Genomic DNA, 22,957 nt, shown 5'->3' with positions numbered 1-22,957 from the left:
GGAGAAACTCAGCGGGTGCAGCAGCATCTATGGAGCGAAGGAAATAGGCGACGTTTCGGGCCGAAACCCTTCTTCAGACTACATTGGCTACCCTTCAGTCCACGGGAACTGACCCTGAGTCTATCGAACATTGGAAAATGCTCATCAATGCATCCACGATTTCTAGGGCCACACCTGAGTACTCTGGGATAAAGATGATCTTTGCTCTGGGATGCAGACTAAGCCCTGGGGATTTATTTGCATAGTCTCAACACTTTACCTTACATCGTTTCCTGACTAATGTTCCAGAGCCCGAGTCTCTAACAATACCTGTTTATATATAACAAACATTTTATTCTTCGTGAGAAGCTGTTAAATGTATTTTGTTAATATACATTAGATTTATAACTAATCGGCACGGAGGTTGAAATGTACAGATTCCCCACCCTGGGAAGCCAGTTGTAGCGTTTCCTGTTTTTACAGTTTCGACTGGTTGCTGTGGGAGAGACTCGAAAGCTGTCGAGCAAGTTCTTGTTTAGCTGGAAAGAAAGGCAGCTGGGAAGCGTTGAGCACATGACAGGAAGCCAATCGACCCAGGCCACAGCAGCCAAAGATACTAGAGGAGCTCCTCTTGTATCTTTGATTGCAGCGGGCGTGGCGAAGAGCAAGGAGCTTTGTGGAAAGACACGCATTCACACGGCAGACAGTGGGGTCTGCGAGTCCCTTCCTCTCCAAGCCTGCCGGATCTGAACTGCAACTACAAACCACCCGCAGCGCCCGAGGTACAGTATTACTTAAACATAGTGTTCCTGTTCCGCCCATTCTCATTTCTAGCCTTCCTGTTGCAATCCCACCCCGGTTAGAGTGAGCACACCCCAGCAAAGATCCTATCTTGCACACCAGGTTGTAAAGGCAATGTCTCAGGCTGTAGGTGGGAGAGGCTGTGCGGCGCTTACTCGGGGCCTCGGTTCATTTTACTGAAGGATGCTGCCCAGTAAAACCAGCTCATAAAATCGTCATTTTAAAGGACACACAGTGTGTTCGCCCTTTGTCTCGTCCCTCGAGGACGATACGGGGAATGAACAGAGCCCGCCGGTAGTGGGGTTGACACCAGTAACAGCTGGAGGCTGTCAGAGGGCAGGCGCTGTCTGGGGGAGTCAGACATGAGGTGTAATGTCTTCAAATTTCTCAGCAGATGGGGGAGCGAGACTCTGGAGGGGGGTGTATGTAACAATGTTACAACATTTTGACATTTTAAAAATCAAGACTGCAATTTATCCCATCAGATAAAGCATAAAAATAAGTTTAATTTGACAGCTAATTCACTTTCATATCTTCAGTATTAAAAAAGTTATGGCCATTTAGCATCTTGTTCCCTGTTGATTTCCCATTGACTTAACACAAAAGCTGTGATCGAGGACAGTGAAATGGCCATAACTTTATTAAAAATTAAGAGAACTGAAAGACATTTTCAGTTATTATAGATTGAAGCATTCTGAAACAAATATGAAACAATCTTACTTGGATGACCTGAAATTTAAGCATATGATTAGTTAGTTACCCAATTGTAGCTAATTCCAAACTTCAATTACTAGATCTAAACATCTATCCATTTCTTAAGAAAAGATTAACATTTTTAAATAGCCTAAGTGTCCAAATAACATTCACAAAGAATTCACAATAAAACATGATTTTAAAATCTCATTTACATTAATCTATAGGCCAAATGGAAGGAATTTAGTGTTCAATTGCTGTAAATTAATGGCCATTTAAATCGGCTTTCGAGTGGGATCCTGTGGAACTTTGTGGAACGTGCTGGTTTGGAACATTCCCATTGCGGTAGATTTGTACCCCCCATATGCCCAGAAAAATACTGCGGGATTTAATGGGGCTACTCGCAACATAAAACGTTGTATAAAGGGATCTTAAGAAGCCCTTTTTAATGTAAAAATAAACAACCTACCTTCCGTTGTCCCCTGTAAGAGATCCGTCCCGTTGTCGGTGGTCGCGGGTTTAGAGGATAATTTTTAACCTACTATAACAATTAAATTAACCAATTAAGTTTAAAAATAGCCGCAGCGAATGAACCTCGCAGCAATTGTTCGTCAGCAACTAAGTAGGCTGAACAACCTTGATTTGAATAGCCTAGGGAAAATCGCGTTTTAAACCCGCCCCTCTCAACGGCGCCAAAATCACGCACACGGGCTGGGACAGATCTGCAGCCCCGCTGAAGGTAGGTTTTGCAACATACCTAGGGTATGGTGGGGTATGGTGGAAGGGGTGGAGAAAGAATGAGGGGTATAGTAAGGGGGGTGATGGAGAGAGAAGAGGAGTGATAGTGAGGAAGTTGAGGAATGGATGAAGGGTGAGCCAATGGTGATGAAGGTGGGTGGTGAGGGAGCTGGGTGATGGTTAACGTGGGGCTGGTGATGACCACTCTCCCCTCACCCCTCACCCCTCACCACTCTCCCCTCACCCCTCTCCCCTCACCCCTCACCCCTCTCCCCTCACCCCTCACCCCTCTCCCATCTCCACTCACCCCTCACCCCTCACCCCTCACCCCTCACCACTCTCCCCTCACCCCTCACCCCTCTCCCATCTCCCCTCACCCCTCTCCACTCACCCCTCACCCCTCACCCCTCTCCACTCTCCCCTCACCCCTCACCCCTCTCCCATCTCCCCTCACCCCTCACCCCTCTCCACTCACCCCTCACCCCTCACCCCTCTCCACTCACCCCTCACCCCTCTCCCCTCACCCCTCACCCCTCTCCCCTCTCCCCTCACCCCTCTCCCCTCTCCCCTCACCGCTCCTCACCCCTCTCCCCTCATCCCTCCTCACTCCTCCCCCCTCTCCCCTCACCCCTCTCCCCTTCTCTCCCTCCTCCACTCTCTCCCCCTCATCCTCCCCCCCCCTCTCCCCATCCTTCTCTCCCCTTCCACCGCCCCCACCAATCTCTCCCCCTCTCCATTCCCCCTATCCCTCTCTCCCCTTCCCCATCCCCTCTCTCCATCCCTCCCCCACCTCTCCCACCCCCTACCCCTGAAGCAGACAATTCCAGAGACTCACCAACTATTGGGGGTAAAAATTATTCTCGCCTTTGCTTTAGATGACCGTCCCTGCCCCCCTCCTCCACTAATCCTAGACACCTCGCTCAGACAAAACATTAACGTTAAAATTATCTCTCACTGCTCTAAAATAAAGAGGAAGTGTAGGACACGTCTGCTTAATCTCTTCTCGTATGACAAGTTGAAGCTATCCATCTCCCCCTCTTCTCCTATCTCCCTCTCCCCTCTCTGCGCTCCACCCATCTCCCCTCCTCCACCCTCCTTGTCCCCTCCTCCAACCCCCCTCTACCCCTCTTCCCCCCTCTCTCCCCTTCCCACCCCCCTCTCCTCCTCCCTCCCGCCCTCTCTCTCTGTAAAAACAAAGGGTCACAGTTTAAGGATAAAGGGGAAATCTTTTAGGACCGAGATGAGGAAAACATTTTTCACACAGAGAGTGGTGAATCTCTGGAATTCTCTGCCACAGAAGGTAGTTGAGGCCAGTTCATTGGCTATATTTAAGAGGGAGTTAGATGTGGCGCTTGTGGCTAAAGGGATCAAGGGGTATGGAGAGAAGGCAGGTACAGGATACTGAGTTGGATGATCAGCCATGATCATATTGAATGGCGGTGCAGGCTCGAAGGGCCGAATGGCCTACTCCTGCACCTATTTTCTATGTTTCTAAACAGTACATCCTTCCTTTGGTTGGAGACTGGTCCTGTGCACAATAATCCAATGACCTCTCATCAGGGTCCAATGTAATTAGAACACACTTTCTTCTGAAGATGGGCCCGAGCAGAAACGCTGCCTGTCCAATCCCATCACAGATGCTGCCTCACTCTCTGAATTAAACCAGTGTTTTTGTGTATTGCTCAAGATTCAAGCTTCTTATACTGAAATCTTGTTGCAATAAAAGCCGACGTATTGTTGGTCTTCCTGATGCTTTGCCGTACATAAATGTTAAAGTTCAAGTGGGTACAAGAACACCCAAGTTCTTCTCAACACTGATACCTTTCTGTTTAAATGGGGGGAACACAGGAGAATGGGGTTGAGAGGGAAAGGTAGATCAGCCATGGTTGGATGGCAGAGTAGACTCGATGGGCCAAAAGGCCTAATTCTGCTCCTATAACTTATGAGTTTCATCTACTTTTATCACTACATATCAAGGAGGAAGTAAATACATTTCTGAAATATCAGAGAATTGAGCACGATGAGAAACTGGCGCAGAAGAGGAGTTGGGGCCTGGTGCAGAGGAGCCATGACCATATGAATGGCAGGACAGGCTGAATGGCCTACTTTGCCCCTATTTTCTCAAGGCCTTTTCTGTGGGTGATGTTATATCCATGTCCTTGTGTGTTTAGTTAACCTGTAAACATCTCCCTGAAGTCTCCCTGCATTCTCATCATGGCCCACAGCGCTGGCGCCCAGCTTTGCTTCATTACTAAACCAGGATATATGGCAAATAATGCTCTCATGTGTCACTGATACAGATTGTGAACACCTGGGGCCCCAGCACTGATCTCTGCAACACCCACTAGTCACAGCTTTCCAACCCTTTTATTCCAGCATTGTTGACTATTAGTTAATCAATTGTCATTCCACTTGTACCTTACTTGTAATACCATGTGTGCTCAAATGTTCCTTAATAATCTATGGTGAAGCACCTTGCTGATGGCTTCTGTAAGTCTGAATACATCACTTATCCATCCTGAAGATCGACACAAAATGCTGGAGTAACTCAGCGGGTCAGGCAGCATCTCTGGAGAAAAGGAATAGGTGACGTTTTGTGTCGCGGCCCTTCTTCAGATCTGTTTGTCCTTCACTATTCTGCTTATCAAAATAGACTCAACAAACTCTCCCTGGCTTGTCAAAAACCTGACATTTCATAAATCCAGGTGTGCTCTGTCAAATCCTACTATTAAGTTCTAAGTGTTTTGTAACGGCTAGGGCGTAAGGGTGGGGGTGGTATTGGCAAGCACTGGCTGTTGGGACTCCGTGGCATGTGTAGTTCCTGTATTTTTCCAGTTTAGAGTGGAGTCAATGGGGATTTGAGGTCTGTTGCCAGGTTACCAATCATTTAAACATTACTGCCAGCATTTTCTTTATCAATTGTTCAGCATTTGAGCAAATTTGATCATTTGAATTTACAAATTGTAAGATGGGGTAGAATATAAATTAGCTTAAAGTAATTACCACAATAAGGAAATATTTACCTGACTGAAACCTTGATGGGCTGTCTAGTCTCATGAGGAAAGATTGGACAAGTTGGGCTTGTGTCCACAGGAGTTCAGAATAGTGTTGGGTGATGTAAATTGTAAGATGCTGAGGAGTGTGGGCAGGGTGAGTATGGAGAGGACATTTCCTTTTGTGGGACAATGTGAGACTAGGGATCACTATTTAATTGATTTTATTGATGTACAGAGGGATTGTGGAGTCCAATCCAAATCCATAGCTCCTTGATAGTAGCGACACAAGTGGTCAGAATGGTAAAGAAGTGAATGGCATGCCTGCCTTAATTGGTCAGAGTATTTAAGTATAAGAATCAGGAAGTCCTGTTTGGCAGTTTTATAAAGCATTGGTATGGCCACATTTTGAGTATCGTGTGCAGTCCTGGTTGAACTAATACAGGAAAGATGTTGAGGCGTTGGATAGAGTACAAAAGAGGTTTATTGGGCTGCTGTCCAGAGTAGAGGGTATTAGCTATAATAAAAGGTGAGACAAACTTGGATTGTTTTTTCTGGAATGCCGGAGGTTGAGGGGAGATCTGATGGAAGTTTATAAAAGGCACGGATAAATTAGACAGTCAGAACTTTTCTCCCAGGGACGAAATGCCAAATACTAGAGGGCACAGCTATAAGGTCAGAGGGGGAAAAGAAATGTGCAGGACAAACATTTTGCATGGAGCGCTGCAATGACGTGTAGTGGAAGCAGATATGATAGTGGCGTTTAAAGGCTTTTAGGTGGGCGCATGAATTTTAAGGATACAGAGGGTTTATGGAGCATGTGCAGGATGAAGAGATGAGTCTGTCAGCACAGACATTGTGGGCTGAAGGGCGTGTTCTTTGCTGTATTGTTTGATGTTTGAAAATAGGCAGTCACCAGTTAAAGATCCCACACACCTGTGAAAGATGTCCCTCCAGCAGTAGAACCCCAAGTGCCTGATTAAGTTGATGTGAATCATAAACCTTCAACCTGTTGCTGAATGTGAAACTGATTGAACCACTTCTCACTCGTATCTCTGACTAAGCCCAGTGTTCTTGTCTCTGTTACCAGGTGAATACGTCAGATGCCATGGCAGCTGAAGAGGCTCAGCCCCTGGTGAAAGTCAACAGTACGATGATGCTGGGCGCAGCGGAGGAAGCCAGGAAGGACCTGGAGTTGATCATGAAGCCCTACGCCAACTGGGAAGAGTTCCTGACACCCGGGCCCATCTCCATAGCCATACTGGGCGAGCTGATCTTCATATCAGCAGCAGACGCCTTCCAGGTGAAACTCAATCCAACAGGGAGCCCCGTACGGTTCCTGCGGCATCCGGGATCCTTTCATGCCTGCCTGATGCAGGTGAGCGACCAGGGCTGGAAGGCCTTCAACAAGGCCCACAAGAACATGGACCAGATACGCCTCTATACCCAGATGGCCCCCAAGCACCTGGCCAGCGCCGTGCAGGTTCTGAGCCGTGAGCCCAAGGTAGTCAAAGCCATGCTGCCCAGTCGGCTGAACAGCCTGAAAAAGGTGGCGGAGCAGTGCCAAGCGCTGGCCGAGTCTGTGGAGGGGGAGTTCGCCTTGCTCATTGACTTGGTACAAGAGCTGCTGGAGGTGTGCGCCAGCTCCCGGACTGAGTACAGCGACCAGATGGAAGAAGTCAAGCGAACACTGACGGAGTCACAGCTTAAGAAGACGACAATGGAGAAGGAGAAGAAGAGGGTGGAGGCTCAGGTCACCGAGACCTACGCCAGGATGGAGGAGGTGCGTGTCTCCTACCAGAAGGCGGTTAAGATGATCCCCAGTGGAAAGAACCTGGTGGGAGTTTATGTGACACAGTCTTTGCTGGAACTCACTAACAGCTTGGCCACGGAGTTGGTGGCAATTGGCATGACGGAACCCATCAGCTTGGCCCTCGAGATCACCGATGCAGCCACGCAGCACTTCAAGAAGAAGGTTCAGAACAAGAAGTCGGCAGGCTCTGTGGACCCAAAGGCCGATAGGGCCAAGCCTGTGAGCTCGGCCAATGTCTGTGTGAAAGCCCTGGAGATGGTGGTCGCCAGTACACTGCTCCAGGACCTGGTGTCGGACAGTGGGACCGTCAACCCCAGCCAGCTGGGCACCAGCTCGTCCAACTACAAGTCCATGTTCCTGAGTAGCCAGAAGCAGGTTGAGCAGGAGGAGGATAGTGATGCCAAGAATGCCACCTTGGAGCTGTGCCAGAGTGGAATCGCCGTGTGTGAGCAGCTGGAGGAGATCGGCGAGAAACCCAGTGATGCCCAGTTGCAAAACCTTGCCTCTGCCATTAATGAGCAGACCAGCAAGTTTCAGGAGTACATGTCAGACATTAGAAAGTCCAGCAACACCCCAGCCATTGCTCTGCAGCCACCAAATCTGACCAGTGTCTCCAAGGAGGAGAAGGTGCAGGAAGGGCTGTCAAAAATGGTCTTGGATCAAGCCTGCTTCAGAGTGGAGCATGCAAAGTGCCAATTGGACACCAGTAGAGAGAACTACCAGAAAGTAACCGAGACCAAGGAGAAGATGACCAAGGACCTCGAAGATGTCTTGCTGACTATGATGAGATGTCAGGTGAAGGAGATAGACTACAACACTACCCTTAAGCTGCTGGTGACAGGTCTGGGTGCTCTGAGCCAGGTCAAGGAGCAGTGGGCTAAAATGAGCAACTTCTTCCAGATGATGTCCAACCTAATCAAAGTCTCTCTCAATGGCACCATCACCCAGTTTACCAGCGACAGTGAAGGCTGCGAACTCATCCCTGGCTATTCCCAGGACTCGTTTATCAAGGATATGATCTACACCGAGGCTTTTCATGCTTGTAGTGTTGCAAACCTCTGCCACCTGATCTCTGGGACCTACGTGGAGGTTTCCCAGAAGCACCTGAGGGACCAAGTCACCAGTCTGGAAACTTACATCAACCTGAGTCCCTCGGACCCCCTGTTTAATGTAAAGCGCAGCAAGCTCCAAGAAAGTTACACAGTCGCCATGGAGGCCATCAAGGAGCTGGTCCTTAAAAACAAGGCGGAGTTCGAGGGCCAAATTCAACAGAGAATCGAACGCATTAACTCAACTCTACAAGATGCCGTGCCACTGGCATTGAACCAATAGACCGTGATTGTCACGATCCTCCCAGCCAATTGTCCAGCAGTCTCCTCATAGTCTGAAGACAGGGTGTGGAAGGCACATGTTGAATTTTGCCGTTTACAAGGCCACTTAGCTTTTGCTTGACCCAAGTAGTTCCCTCCACCCCATAGGGTCATCAGTGGAAAACAAGGATATTACAAGCTCATGAAAGGCGCCATAGAGGCAAGGCTGTACTTTGGTTTTGACCTCGTAATGATGTAGTAACAGCAATATCTGCCTAAACTAATATGGAGGCCACGTCATTGGGTATTTATAAGGTGCTGATTGTAAGAGGGGCAGGGATCATGGGGATAAGGCAGGGGAATGGGGTTGCGAGGGAAAGATAGATCAGCCACTATTGAATGGCGGAGTACACTTGAAGGCCGAATGGCCTATTTCTGCTCCTATCCTGCTCTATGGTGCCTTTCATGAGTTTGTGATATCTCCGTGCGCCACTGATGACCCCACACCCTGAGAATGAAAGTTCGTTCTTGGAAACCAGATGACAATCCCAGCCAAGGCTGGGGAGAGTCTACTCCTTGATACAGCACTGTGGCTTCCTGCGTCTGTATGGGCCGGAGAGAAAGTGTCAGTGGGTTAAATTGATCATGCACTTTTTCTTCTTTAAAAAAAAAGGTTTTATATGCTTACTAAAACTGCAAAAGGCACAGCCAAATCCCTGAGTAGTCTGTGGTTTATGAACTTCCCAACACAGTTGAATTGTTGGTCCCTATGAGCTTGCCTTTGATGCCCACTGCTGTATCAGTGAGGTAGTTGTGTCCCAGACCAGGCCTTGGTTCTAAAATCCCAAGGACTGGATGTCAGGAGATGGCGTGGGGAGGGGTGGTTGTGGACTTATCAATGAAGCCCCCAGCTGGTTGGGGACCGGTGGAGATAGTGGTTTTGATGATCCCTCCTCCATGAGCTTATATAAACCCTTGACAATCTTCAAGAGGGCTGACTTATTATCAGTTCAGATCAAAGAGATAGGAAATGTACTGGCTGGGTCCTGTTGAGCCTCACTACACTGGTGTAATAATTTAGTGGACGGCAAAGAAGCCCACCTGCTGTATTTGAATACTGAACAAGGTCATTGCCACTGGGGGTAGATTCAAAAGTAAGTGCTTTAGGGCAATAGCAAGGGCGGGCCGGTGAAGGGAGAACCCCACGAGCAAGTTAGTACCCTGGGCAATTCAAGAGTTTGGTTCACGGAGGTTTGAACAAACCACTGTGAATGAAAGTGTATAGATTCTGCAACAGATGCTTGCCTCCAAATGAAAATGGACCACTGAATGTATGTCTCTCTGCCTTCAAAGAAATGCTACAATAAATAATCAAAAAGCATCTGAGAGAAAGCAATTGTAAAATTATTTTTATGTTTTTCTACTAATGCTGGGATACAGGGGACTGGGTCTGTCTACCCACCTACTCTACACTAACAATCAACCCCCATCATAACATTATCCTGTCCAAACACAACGTAATCTCCCCACACACTTGTCGAGTGGTGGTGCCATCGATTGTGGCTGCCGAGCCTGCAGCTGTCCGTCCTTGCATTCTTTTTGTTATTTTTAGTCTGTTTTAAAGTTTGTTTCTGGAAATCTTTTAGTCTTTTTTTGTGGTGGTGGGGGGGGGGGGGGAACTGCTTTCTTGGTCACATCCTGGTCGAGGATGCGACTATTCTCCTAGCCGCATCTTCGCCCCTTCTCCTCGCGGCCTACCACCTGGATTGGTGCGGCCTTTGCTGCCAGAGACCGGCCAGAGCCTCAGCTTCAGCAGCGGTTGCGCAGCACAGGATTCCATTGCGGAGCAAGCGATGCCTTACCGTGATCACCGTGTTGAAGTTCCGGAGTGCAGAGACTGCCGGCTTTGACACCGTGGAGCTGTGGTCTGCGGAGCTTCCAGCTGCTGGTGGCGATGACTTTCAAGCCGCTGGTGGTGCTGACTTTCCAGAAGGCAGGAACGGGAAACTGAGTGGGGATGATCAGCCATGATCACATTGAATGGCGGTGCTGGCTTGAAGGGCCATATGGCCTACTCCAGCACTTATTGTGTATTGTCTATTGTGTCATCTGCAAATTTGCTAATGTTACTTTGATTCCCTTCATCCAAATCATTGATGTATATTGTAAATAGCTGCAATCCCAGCACCGAGCCTTGCGGTACCCCACTAGCCACTGCCTGCCATTCTGAAAGTGACTCGTTAATCCCTACTCTTTGTTTCCTGTCCGCCATCCAATTTTTTATCCATGTCAGCACTCTATCCCCAATACGATGTGCCCTAATTTTGTCCACTAATCCCCTATGTGGGACCTTATCAAATGCTTTCTGAAAGTGCAGGTACACTACATCCACTGGCTCTCCCTTGTCCATTTTCCTAGTTACATCCTCAAAAAATTTCAGAAGATTAGCCAAACATGATTTCCCCTTCGTAAATCCTCGCTGACTCGGACCGATCCTGTTACTGCTATCCAGATGTGCTGCTATTTCATCTTTTATAATTGACTCCAGGCTCTTCCCCACCACCGATGTAGGGCTAACTGGTCTATAATTCCCGGTTTTCTCTCTCCCGCCTTTATTAAAAAGTGGGATAACATTAGCTACCCTCCAATCCACAGGAACTGATCCTGAATCTATAGAACATTGGAAAATTATCACCAATGCATCTACGATTTCTAGAGCCACTTCCTTAAGTATCCTGGGATGCAGACAATCAGGTCCTGGGGATTTATCAGCTTTCAGTCCAATGAGTCCACCCAACACCATTTCCTGCCGTCAGATAGCATCTGTCGAGATAACAGTTAACGTTTCTGATTGAAGATCTCCCTCATAACAGGGAAAGAGAAAGTACATTAGCGGCAAGTTGATGAAAGATAATAATATTTACAATAGGGTGATGCTAGTGTTGCCATTGGGGTGGGATGTATGAGTCTAGAGTCAGAAGAGCACTCAGTACAGCAGCAGGCCCTTTGGCCCGCCATGTCTGCAGTGTCCATCTAGCACCCTGACACACTCGTTCTACACTATTTCTAGCACAAAGCACCCTAAGATCAAACACAGGTGATCTGCAAAGCGGTCTCTCAATCTGTGTTTGGTTTTTCTACTGTAGAGCAGATCAAACTGATCAATGAACGCAGTGCAGTAGAATGAAAAATGAACGAGTAAATTTCTATGTCAACTGGAAGGTAAATGTGGTCTTCGATGATTGAAGGGAAGAGGTGAAAGGACATTGTTACACTGTCTGCAGTTGTAAGAGAAAGTACAGTTGGAAGGGGAGAGAGAGGTTGGGACAGAAGAGTGGACCATGGAGTCACAGTGATGGGGCAGGACAGTGGTGATCAAAACTGTAATAGAATAAGCTGGTCAAAGGGCAAGAGTGGTAGACAATAGACAATAGATGCAGGAGTAGGCCATTTGGCCCTTCGAGCACTGCCATTCAATGTGATCATGGCTAATCATCTCCAATCAGTACCCCGTTCCTGCCTTCTCCCCATATGCCCTGACTCCGCTATCTTTAAGAGCCCTATCTAGCTCTCTCTTGAAAGTATCCAGAGAACTGGCCTCCACCGCCCGCTGAGGCAGAGAATTCCACATGCTCACAACTTTCAGTCTGAAGAAGGTTCTCGACCTGAAATGTCACCCATTCCTTCTCCCCAGAGACACTGCCTGTCCTACTGAGAGAATATCCTTCCTCAAATTAGGAGACCAATACTGCACACAATACTCCAGGTGTGGTCTCACTAGGGCTCTGTACAACTGCAGAATGTCCTCTTTGCTCCTATACTCGACTCCTCTTGTTATAAAGGCCAACATGCCATTTGCTCTCTTCACTGGCTGTTGTACCTGCATGCTTACTTTCATAGACTGATGTGCAAGGACCCCCCAATCCCATTGTACTTCCCCTTTTCCCAACTTGACGCCATTTAGATAGTAATCTGCCTTCCTGTTTTTGCTACCAAAGTGGATAACCTCACATTTATCCACATTAAACTTCATTTGCCATGCATCTGCTCACTTCCCCAACCTGTTCAAGTCACCCTGCATTCTCATAGCATCCTCCTCACAGTTCACACTGCCACCCAGCTTTGTGTCATCTGCAAATTTGCTAATGTTACTTTGGATCCCTGTATCCAAATCATTGGTGCATATTGTAAATAGCTGCGGTCCCAGCACCGAGCCTTGCGGTACCACACTAGTTACTGCACGTTAATCCCTACTCTTTGTTTCCTGTCTGCCAACCAATTTTCTATCCATGTCAGCACTCTACCCCCAATACCATTTGACCAAATTTTGCCCACTAATCACTAATGTGGGACCTTATCAAATGCTAGTGGGGAAGACTGCGAAGGGCAAGATTGTTCTGAGGCAAGTGGCCTGAGGCAAGACTTTCCTCAGGCAAGCCATTGGTGGGGTGAAGTGGTTGCCGGTAAATTAGGTCAACAAGACAGATGGGCAAGACAAATGTGGATTAAGACTCAATGGGGGAGATGGCCAAGTGGGCGTCAACCCCAGCCAGCTGGGCACCAGCTCGTCCAACTACAAGTCCATGTTCCTGAGTAGCCAGAAGCAGGTTGAGCAGGAGGAGGATAGTGATGCCAAGAATGCCACCTTGGAGCTGTGCCAGAGTGGCATCGCCGTGTGTGAGCAGCTGGAGGAGATCGGCAAGAAACCCAGTGATGCCCAGTTGCAAAACCTTGCCTCTGCCATTAATGAGCAGACCAGCAAGTTTCAGGAGTACATGTCAGACATTAGAAAGTCCAGCAACACCCCAGCCATTGCTCTGCAGCCACCAAATCTGACCAGTGTCTCCAAGGAGGAGAAGGTGCAGGAAGGGCTGTCAAAAATGGTTTTGGATCAAGCCTGCTTCAGAGTGGAGCATGCAAAGTGCCAACTGGACACCAGTAGAGAGAACTACCAGAAAATAACCGAGACCAAGGAGAAGATGACCAAGGACCTCGAAGATGTCTTGCTGACTATGATGAGATGTCAGGTGAAGGAGATAGACTTCAACACTACCTTAAGCTGCTGATGACAGGTCTGGGTGCTCTAAGCCAGGTCAAGGAGCAGTGGGCTAAAATGAGCAACTTCTTCCAGATGATGTCCAACCTAATCAAAGTCTCTCTCAATGACACCATCACCCAGTTTACCAGCGACAGTGAAGGCTGAGAACTCATCCCTGGCTATTCCCAGGACTTGTTTATCAAGGATATGATCTACACCGAGGCTTTTCAGGCTTGTAGTGTTGCAAACCTCTGCCACCTGATCTCTGGGACCTACGTGGAGGTTTCCCAGAAGCACCTGAGGGACCAAGTCACCAGTCTGGAAACTTACATCAACCTGAGTCCCTCGGACGCCCTGTTTAATGTAAAGCGCAGCAAGCTCCAAGAAAGTTACACAGTCGCCATGGAGGCCATCAAGGAGCTGGTCCTTAAAAACAAGGCGGAGTTCGAGGGCCAAATTCAACAGAGGATCGAACGCATTAACTCAACTCTACAAGATGCCGTGCCACTGGCATTGAACCAATAGATCGTGATTGTCCAGCAGTCTCCTCATAGTCTGAAGACAGGGTGTGGAAGGCACATGTTGAATTTTGCTGTTTACAAGGCCACTTAGCTTTTGCTTGACCCAAGTAGTTCCCTCCACCCCATAGGGTCATCAGTGGAAAACAAGGATATTACAAGCTCATGAAAGGCGCCATAGAGGCAAGGCTGTACTTTGGTTTTGGCCTCGTAATGATGTAGTAACAGCAATATCTGCCTAAACTAATATGGAGGCCACGTCATTGGGTATTTATAAGGTGCTGATTATAAGAGGGACAGGGATCATGGGGATAAGGCAGGGGAATGGGGTTGCGAGGGAAAGATAGATCAGCCACGATTGAATGGCGGAGTACACTTGAAGGCCGAATGGCCTATTTCTGCTCCTATCCTGCTCTATGGTGCCTTTCATGAGTTTGTGATATCTCCGTGCGCCACTGATGACCCCACACCCTGAGAATGAAAGTTCGCTCTTGGAAACCAGATGACAATCCCAGCCAAGGCTGGGGAGAGTCTACTCCTTGATACAGCACTGTGGCTTCCTGCGTCTGTATGGGCCGGAGAGAAAATGTCAGTGGGTTAAATTGATCATGCACTTTTTCTTCTTTAAAAAAAAAGGTTTTATATGCTTACTAAAACTGCAAAAGGCACAGCCAAATCCCTGGGTAGTCTGTGGTTTATGAACTTCCCAACACAGTTGAATTGTTGGTCCCTAGGAGCTTGCCTTTGATGCCTCCTGCTGTATCAGTGAGGTAGTTGTGTCCCAGACCAGGCCTTGGTTCCAAAATCCCAAGGACTGGATGTCAGGAGATGGCGTGGGGAGGGGTGGTTGTGGACTTATCAATGAAGCCCCCAGCTGGTTAGGGACCGGTGGAGATAGTGGTTTTGATGATCCCTCCTCCATGAGCTTATATAAACCCGTGACAATCTTCAAGAGGGCTGCCTTATTATCAGTTCAGACCAAAGAGATAGGAAATGTACTGGCTGGGTCCTGTTGAGCCTCACTACACTGGTGTGATAATTTAGTGGACGGCAAAGAAGCCCACCTGCTGTATTTGAATACTGAACAAGGTCATTGCCACTGGGGGTAGATTCAAAAGTAAGTGCTTTAGGGCAATAGCAAGGGCGGGCCGGTGAAGGGAGAACCCCACGAGCAACTTAGTACCCTGGGCAATTCAAGAGTTTGGTTCAGGGAGGTTTGAACAAACCGCTGTGAATGAAAGTGTATAGATTCTGCAACAGATGCTTGCCTCCAAATGAAAATGGACCACTGAATGTATGTCTCTCTGCCTTCAAAGAAATGCTACAATAAATAATCAAAAAGCATCTGAGAGAAAGCAATTATAAAATTATTTTTATGTTTTTCTACTAATGCTGGGATACAGGGGACTGGGTCTGTCTACCCACCTACTCTACACTAACAATCAACCCCCATCATAACATTATCCTGTCCGAACACAACGTAATCTCCCCACACACTTGTCGAGTGGTGGTGCCATCGAGTGTGGCTGCCGAGCCTGCAGCTGTCCGTCCTTGCATTCTTTTTGTTATTTTTAGTCTGTTTTAAAGTTTGTTTCTGGAAATCTTTTAGTCTTTTTTTGTGGGGGGGGGAACTGCTTTCTTGGTCACATCCTGGTCGAGGATGCGACTATTCTCCTAGCCGCATCTTCGCCCCTTCTCCTCGCGGCCTACCACCTGGATTGGTGCGGCCTTTGCTGCCAGAGACCGGCCAGAGCCTCAGCTTCAGCAGCGGTTGCGCAGCACAGGATTCCATTGCGGAGCAAGCGATGCCTTACCGTGATCACCGTGTTGAAGTTCCGGAGTGCAGAGACTGCCGGCTTTGACACCGTGGAGCTGTGGTCTGCGGAGCTTCCAGCTGCTGGTGGCGATGACTTTCAAGCCGCTGGTGGTGCTGACTTTCCAGAAGGCAGGAACGGGAAACTGAGTGGGGATGATCAGCCATGATCACATTGAATGGCGGTGCTGGCTCGAAGGGCCATATGGCCTACTCCAGCACTTATTGTGTATTGTCTATTGTGTCATCTGCAAATTTGCTAATGTTACTTTGATTCCCTTCATCCAAATCATTGATGTATATTGTAAATAGCTGCAATCCCAGCACCGAGCCTTGCGGTATCCCACTAGCCACTGCCTGCCATTCTGAAAGTGACTCGTTAATCCCTACTCTTTGTTTCCTGTCCGCCAACCAATTTTTTATCCATGTCAGCACTCTATCCCCAATACGATGTGCCCTAATTTTGTCCACTAATCCCCTATGTGGGACCTTATCAAATGCTTTCTGAAAGTGCAGGTACACTACATCCACTGGCTCTCCCTTGTCCATTTTCCTAGTTACATCCTCAAAAAATTCCAGAAGATTAGCCAAACATGATTTCCCCTTCGTAAATCCTCGCTGACTCGGACCGATCCTGTTACTGCTATCCAGATGTGCTGCTATTTCATCTTTTATAATTGACTCCAGGCTCTTCCCCACCACCGATGTAGGGCTAACTGGTCTATAATTCCCGGTTTTCTCTCTCCCGCCTTTATTAAAAAGTGGGATAACATTAGCTACCCTCCAATCCACAGGAACTGATCCTGAATCTATAGAACATTGGAAAATTATCACCAATGCATCTACGATTTCTAGAGCCACTTCCTTAAGTATCCTGGGATGCAGACAATCAGGCCCTGGGGATTTATCAGCTTTCAGTCCAATGAGTCCACCCAACACCATTTCCTGCCGTCAGATAGCATCTGTCGAGATAACAGTTAACGTTTCTGATTGAAGATCTCCCTCATAACAGGGAAAGAGAAAGTACATTAGCGGCAAGTTGATGAAAGATGACGAGGGATGCGTAGGACAAAAATAATATTTACAATAGGGTGATGCTAGTGTTGCCATTGGGGTGGGATGTATGAGTCTAGAGTCAGAAGAGCACTCAGTACAGCAGCAGGCCCTTTGGCCCGCCATGTCTGCACTGTCCATCTAGCACCCTGACACACTCGTTCTACACTATTTCTAGCACAAAGCACCCTAAGATCAAACACAGGTGATCTGCAAAGCGGTCTCTCAATCTGTGTTTGGTTTTTCTACTGTAGAGCAGATCAAACTGATCAATGAACGCAGTGCAGTAGAATGAAAAATGAACGAGTAAATTTCTATGTCAACTGGAAGGTAAATGTGGTCTTCGATGATTGAAGGGAAGAGGTGAAAGGACATTGTTACACTGTCTGCAGTTGTAAGAGAAAGTACAGTTGGAAGGGGAGAGAGAGGTTGGGACAGAAGAGTGGACCATGGAGTCACAGTGATGGGGCAGGACAGTGGTGATCAAAACTGTAATAGAATAAGCTGGTCAAAGGGCAAGAGTGGTAGACAATAGACAATAGATGCAGGAGTAGGCCATTTGGCCCTTCGAGCACTGCCATTCAATGTGATCATGGCTAATCATCTCCAATCAGTACCCCGTTCCTGCCTTCTCCCCATATGCCCTGACTCCGCTATCTTTAAGAGCCCTATCTAGCTCTCTCTTGAAAGTATCCAGAGAACTGGCCTCCACCGCCCGCTGAGGCAGAGAATTCCACATGCTCACAACTTTCAGTCTGAAGAAGGTTCTCAACCTGAAATGTCACCCATTCCTTCTCCCCAGAGACACTGCCTGTCCTACTGAGAGAATATCCTTCCTCAAATTAGGAGACCAATACTGCACACAATACTCCAGGTGTGGTCTCACTAGGGCTCTGTACAACTGCAGAATGTCCTCTTTGCTCCTATACTCGACTCCTCTTGTTATAAAGGCCAACATGCCATTTGCTCTCTTCACTGCCTGTTGTACCTGCATGCTTACTTTCATAGACTGATGTGCAAGGACCCCCCAATCCCATTGTACTTCCCCTTTTCCCAACTTGACGCCATTTAGATAGTAATCTGCCTTCCTGTTTTTGCTACCAAAGTGGATAACCTCACATTTATCCACATTAAACTTCATTTGCCATGCATCTGCTCACTTCCCCAACCTGTTCAAGTCACCCTGCATTCTCATAGCATCCTCCTCACAGTTCACACTGCCACCCAGCTTTGTGTCATCTGCAAATTTGCTAATGTTACTTTGGATCCCTGTATCCAAATCATTGGTGCATATTGTAAATAGCTGCGGTCCCAGCACCGAGCCTTGCGGTACCACACTAGTTACTGCCTGCCATTTTGAAAAGGACACGTTAATCCCTACTCTTTGTTTCCTGTCTGCCAACCAATTTTCTATCCATGTCAGCACTCTACCCCCAATACCATGTGACCAAATTTTGCCCACTAATCACTAATGTGGGACCTTATCAAATGCTAGTGGGGAAGACTGCGAAGGGCAAGATTGTTCTGAGGCAAGTGGCCTGAGGCAAGACTTTCCTCAGGCAAGCCATTGGTGGGGTGAAGTGGTTGCCGGTAAATTAGGTCAACAAGACAGATGGGCAAGACAAATGTGGATTAAGACTCATCGGGGGAGATGGCCAAGTGGGCGTCATTCATGAGGTAAGTGTCGTGGAGCAATTCACCCATGGGGTAAGATTGTTGACAAGACAGTTGTGAGGTCAGACAGTTATGCAATAATATTCACATTGGAAAAGCTAGTCATTAATGGAACAAGATCACCATGTGGGCAAGATGACCGTGGGGCACGACTGCTGTTGGACAAGGCAGTTGTGGGGCAAACCAGTCATGGAACAAGATGGCCATAATTAAAACTTGAGTAAGAAGGTCATGGGGAAAGTTTGTCATGGGGCATAAAGTTCATGTAATTAGACCATCAGGGAGCAAGATTGTCATGGAGTTAAAATGGTCATGGGGCAAGTCAGTCGTGGAGTGAGAGGGTTATCAGGTAATACAGTCTGTGGAATTATCTGCCATAGAAAAGGCAGTGGATGCCAATTCATTGGATGTTTTCAAGAGCGAGTAAGGTGTAGCTCTTAGGGCTAATGGATCGAGGGATGTGGGGGAAAAACAGGAACGGAATACTGATTTTGTTTTATGATCAGCATGATCATGTTCAATTGCGGTGCTGTCTCGAAGGGCCGAATGGCCTACCCCACCTATTTTCTATGCTTCTATGAGACTAATAGAACAGCTTTTCCGAAGATCCGGTACAACTGCCATGTGTGCTGTGAGTTTCAACATTGTGCTGTGCTGTGAGGTTTAACATTGTTGGCATGTATTATTTTTCTTTTGAAGGCTTTCGATTTCCCGTAAGTAAACCCAATTACCGGAAAAACAGCTCTATTTTCAATTTGCTCCACCCTATCAGTGAAAAAAACGTCACTGATGCTGTGTATCGTTGCCAATTGTTATCTTGATAAGCGTCTGCAACTGAATATATAAATAGCGGGACTTGCTGAACGCACAAAAATTAGCAAATTTGATCATTTGAATTTACAAATTGTAAGATGGGGTAGAATATAAATTAGCTTAAAGTAATTACCACAACAAGGAAATATTTACCTGACTGAAACCTTGATGGGCTGTCTAGTCTCATGAGGAAAGATTGGACAAGTTGGGCTTGTGTCCACAGGAGTTCAGAATAGTGTTGGGTGATGTAAATTGTAAGATGCTGAGGAGTGTGGGCAGGGTGAGTGTGGAGAGGACATTTCCTTTTGTGGGACAATGTGAGACTAGGGATCACTATTGAATTGATTTTATTGATGTACAGAGGGATCGTGGAGTCCAAATCCATAGCTCCTTGATAGTAGCGACACAAGTGGTCAGAATGGTAAAGAAGAGAATGGCATGCTTGCCTTAATTGGTCAGAGTATTTAAGTATAAGAATCAGGAAGTCCTGTTTGGCAGTTTTATAAAGCATTGGTATGGCCACATTTTGAGTATCGTGTGCAGTTCTGGTTGAACTAATACAGGAAAGATGTTGAGGCGTTGGATAGAGTACAAAAGAGGTTTATTGGGCTGCTGTCCAGAGTAGAGGGTATTAGCTATAATAAAAGGTGAGACAAACTTGGATTGTTTTTTCTGGAATGCCGGAGGTTGAGGGGAGATCTGATGGAAGTTTATAAACGGCACGGATAAATTAGACAGTCAGAACTTTTCTCCCAGGGACGAAATGCCAAATACTAGAGGGCACAGCTATAAGGTCAGAGGGGGAAAAGAAATGTGCAGGGCAAACATTTTGCATGGAGCGCTGCAATGACGTGTAGTGGAAGCAGATATGATAGTGGCGTTTAAAGGCTTTTAGGTGGGCGCATGAATTTTAAGGATACAGAGGGTTTATGGAGCATGTGCAGGATGAAGAGATGAGTCTGTCAGCACAGACATTGTGGGCTGAAGGGCGTGTTCTTTGCTGTATTGTTCGATGTTTGAAAATAGGCAGTCACCAGTTAAAGATCCCACACACCTGTGAAAGATGTCCCTCCAGCAGTAGAACCCCAAGTGCCTGATTAAGTTGATGTGAATCATAAACCTTCAACCTGTTGCTGAATGTGAAACTGATTGAACCACTTCTCACTCGTATCTCTGACTAAGCCCAGTGTTCTTGTCTCTGTTACCAGGTGAATACGTCAGATGCCATGGCAGCTGAAGAGGCTCAGGCCCTGGTGAAAGTCAACAGTATGATGATGCTGGGCGCAGCGGAGGAAGCCAGGAAGGACCTGGAGTTGATCATGAAGCCCTACGCCAACTGGGAAGAGTTCCTGACACCCGGGCCCATCTCCATAGCCATACTGGGCGAGCTGATCTTCATATCAGCAGCAGACGCCTTCCAGGTGAAACTCAATCCAACAAGGAGCCCCGTACGGTTCCTGCGGCATCCGGGATCCTTTCATGCCTGCCTGATGCAGGTGAGCGACCAGGGCTGGAAGGCCTTCAACAAGGCCCACAAGAACATGGACCAGATACGCCTCTATACCCAGATGGCCCCCAAGCACCTGGCCAGCGCCGTGCAGGTTCTGAGCCGTGAGCCCAAGGTAGTCAAAGCCATGCTGCCCAGTCGGCTGAACAACCTGAAAAAGGTGGCGGAGCAGTGCCAAGCGCTGGCCGAGTCTGTGGAGGGGGAGTTCGCCTTGCTCATTGACTTGGTACAAGAGCTGCTGGAGGTGTGCGCCAGCTCCCGGACTGAGTACAGCGACCAGATGGAAGAAGTCAAGCGAACACTGACGGAGTCACAGCTTAAGAAGACGACAATGGAGAAGGAGAAGAAGAGGGTGGAGGCTCAGGTCACCGAGACCTACGCCAGGATGGAGGAGGTGCGTGTCTCCTACCAGAAGGCGGTTAAGATGATCCCCAGTGGAAAGAACCTGGTGGGAGTTTATGTGACACAGTCTTTGCTGGACCTCACTAACAGCTTGGCCACGGAGTTGGTGGCAATTGGCATGACGGAACCCATCAGCTTGGCCCTCGAGATCACCGATGCAGCCACGCAGCACTTCAAGAAGAACAAGAAGTCGGCAGGCTCTGTGGACCCAAAGGCCGATAGGGCCAAGCCTGTGAGCTCGGCCAATGTCTGTGTGAAAGCCCTGGAGATGGTGGTGGCCAGTACACTGCTCCAGGACCTGGTGTCGGACAGTGGGACCGTCAACCCCAGCCAGCTGGGCACCAGCTCGTCCAACTACAAGTCCATGTTCCTGAGTAGCCAGAAGCAGGTTGCGCAGGAGGAGGATAGTGATGCCAAGAATGCCACCTTGGAGCTGTGCCAGAGTGGCATCGCCGTGTGTGAGCAGCTGGAGGAGATCAGCGAGAAACCCAGTGATGCCCAGTTGCAAAACCTTGCCTCTGCCATTAATGAGCAGACCAGCAAGTTTCAGGAGTACATGTCAGACATTAGAAAGTCCAGCAACACCCCAGTCATTGCTCTGCAGCCACCAAATCTGACCAGTGTCTCCAAGGAGGAGAAGGTGCAGGAAGGGCTGTCAAAAATGGTCTTGGATCAAGCCTGCTTCAGAGTGGAGCATGCAAAGTGCCAACTGGACACCAGTAGAGAGAACTACCAGAAAATATCCGAGACCAAGGAGAAGATGACCAAGGACCTCGAAGATGTCTTGCTGACTATGATGAGATGTCAGGTGAAGGAGATAGACTACAACACTACCCTTAAGCTGCTGGTGACAGGTCTGGGTGCTCTGAGCCAGGTCAAGGAGCAGTGGGCTAAAATGAGCAACTTCTTCCAGATGATGTCCAACCTAATCAAAGTCTCTCTCAATGACACCATCACCCAGTTTACCAGCGACAGTGAAGGCTGCGAACTCATCCCTGGCTATTCCCAGGACTCGTTTATCAAGGATATGATCTACACCGAGGCTTTTCAGGCTTGTAGTGTTGCAAACCTCTGCCACCTGATCTCTGGGACCTACGTGGAGGTTTCCCAGAAGCACCTGAGGGACCAAGTCACCAGTCTGGAAACTTACATCAACCTGAGTCCCTCGGACCCCCTGTTTAATGTAAAGCGCAGCAAGCTCCAAGAAAGTTACACAGTCGCCATGGAGGCCATCAAGGAGCTGGTCCTTAAAAACAAGGCGGAGTTCGAGGGCCAAATTCAACAGAGAATCGAACGCATTAACTCAACTCTACAAGATGCCGTGCCACTGGCATTGAACCAATAGACCGTGATTGTCACGATCCTCCCAGCCAATTGTCCAGCAGTCTCCTCATAGTCTGAAGACAGGGTGTGGAAGGCACATGTTGAATTTTGCTGTTTACAAGGCCACTTAGCTGGTCATGGAGCAAGTCAGTCGTGGAGTGAGAGGGTTATCAGGTAATACAGTCTGTGGAATTATCTGCCACAGAAGGCAGTGGAGGCCAATTCTCTGGATGTTTTCAAGAGAGAGTAAGATGTAGATCTTAGGGCTAATAGAATCGAGGGATATGGGGAAAAAGCAGGAACGATTTTGGATAATGATCAGCCATGATCATATTGAATGGCGGTGCTGTCTCGAAGGGACGAATGGCCTACTTCTGCACCTGTTTTCAATGTTTCTATGAGACTAATGGAACAGCTTTTCCGAATACCCGGTAATAAATGCCATGTGTGGCCTCTTTGTGCTGTGAGTTTCAACATTGTTGGCACGTA

General features: G+C 47.9%; 1 protein-coding gene across 2 annotated transcripts; it reads left to right on the top strand.

Annotated features, from left to right (window-relative positions):
• The first annotated feature begins 506 nt into the window (after window positions 1-506).
• LOC116976302 lies at window positions 507-22,574 on the top strand. 2 transcript variants are annotated; one of them, XM_033026071.1, is made up of 4 exons: window positions 511-761; window positions 6,295-7,179; window positions 13,891-13,893; window positions 21,324-22,574. In XM_033026071.1, exons 2-4 carry the CDS (start codon window positions 6,313-6,315, stop codon window positions 22,488-22,490), a joined length of 2,037 nt encoding a protein of 678 aa, XP_032881962.1. In that variant the 5' UTR covers window positions 511-761; window positions 6,295-6,312; the 3' UTR covers window positions 22,491-22,574. The 2 variants fall into 2 exon arrangements, with proteins under 2 accessions (XP_032881960.1, XP_032881962.1); XM_033026069.1 differs by lacking the exons at window positions 13,891-13,893; window positions 21,324-22,574 and having other exon boundaries at window positions 507-761; window positions 6,295-9,719.
• Window positions 22,575-22,957: the final 383 nt, after the last annotated feature.

This window comes from Amblyraja radiata, chromosome 8 (genome assembly GCF_010909765.2).
Source record: "Amblyraja radiata isolate CabotCenter1 chromosome 8, sAmbRad1.1.pri, whole genome shotgun sequence".
NCBI lineage: Eukaryota > Metazoa > Chordata > Chondrichthyes > Rajiformes > Rajidae > Amblyraja > Amblyraja radiata.
This window is presented reverse-complemented; position numbering and strand designations above follow the sequence as displayed.

Excerpts from the sequence above, each read along its gene's own strand:
- LOC116976302 (XM_033026071.1), top strand. The coding sequence starts at position 6,313 with ATGGCAGCTGAAGAGGCTCAGCCCCTGGTGAAAGTCAACAGTACGATG.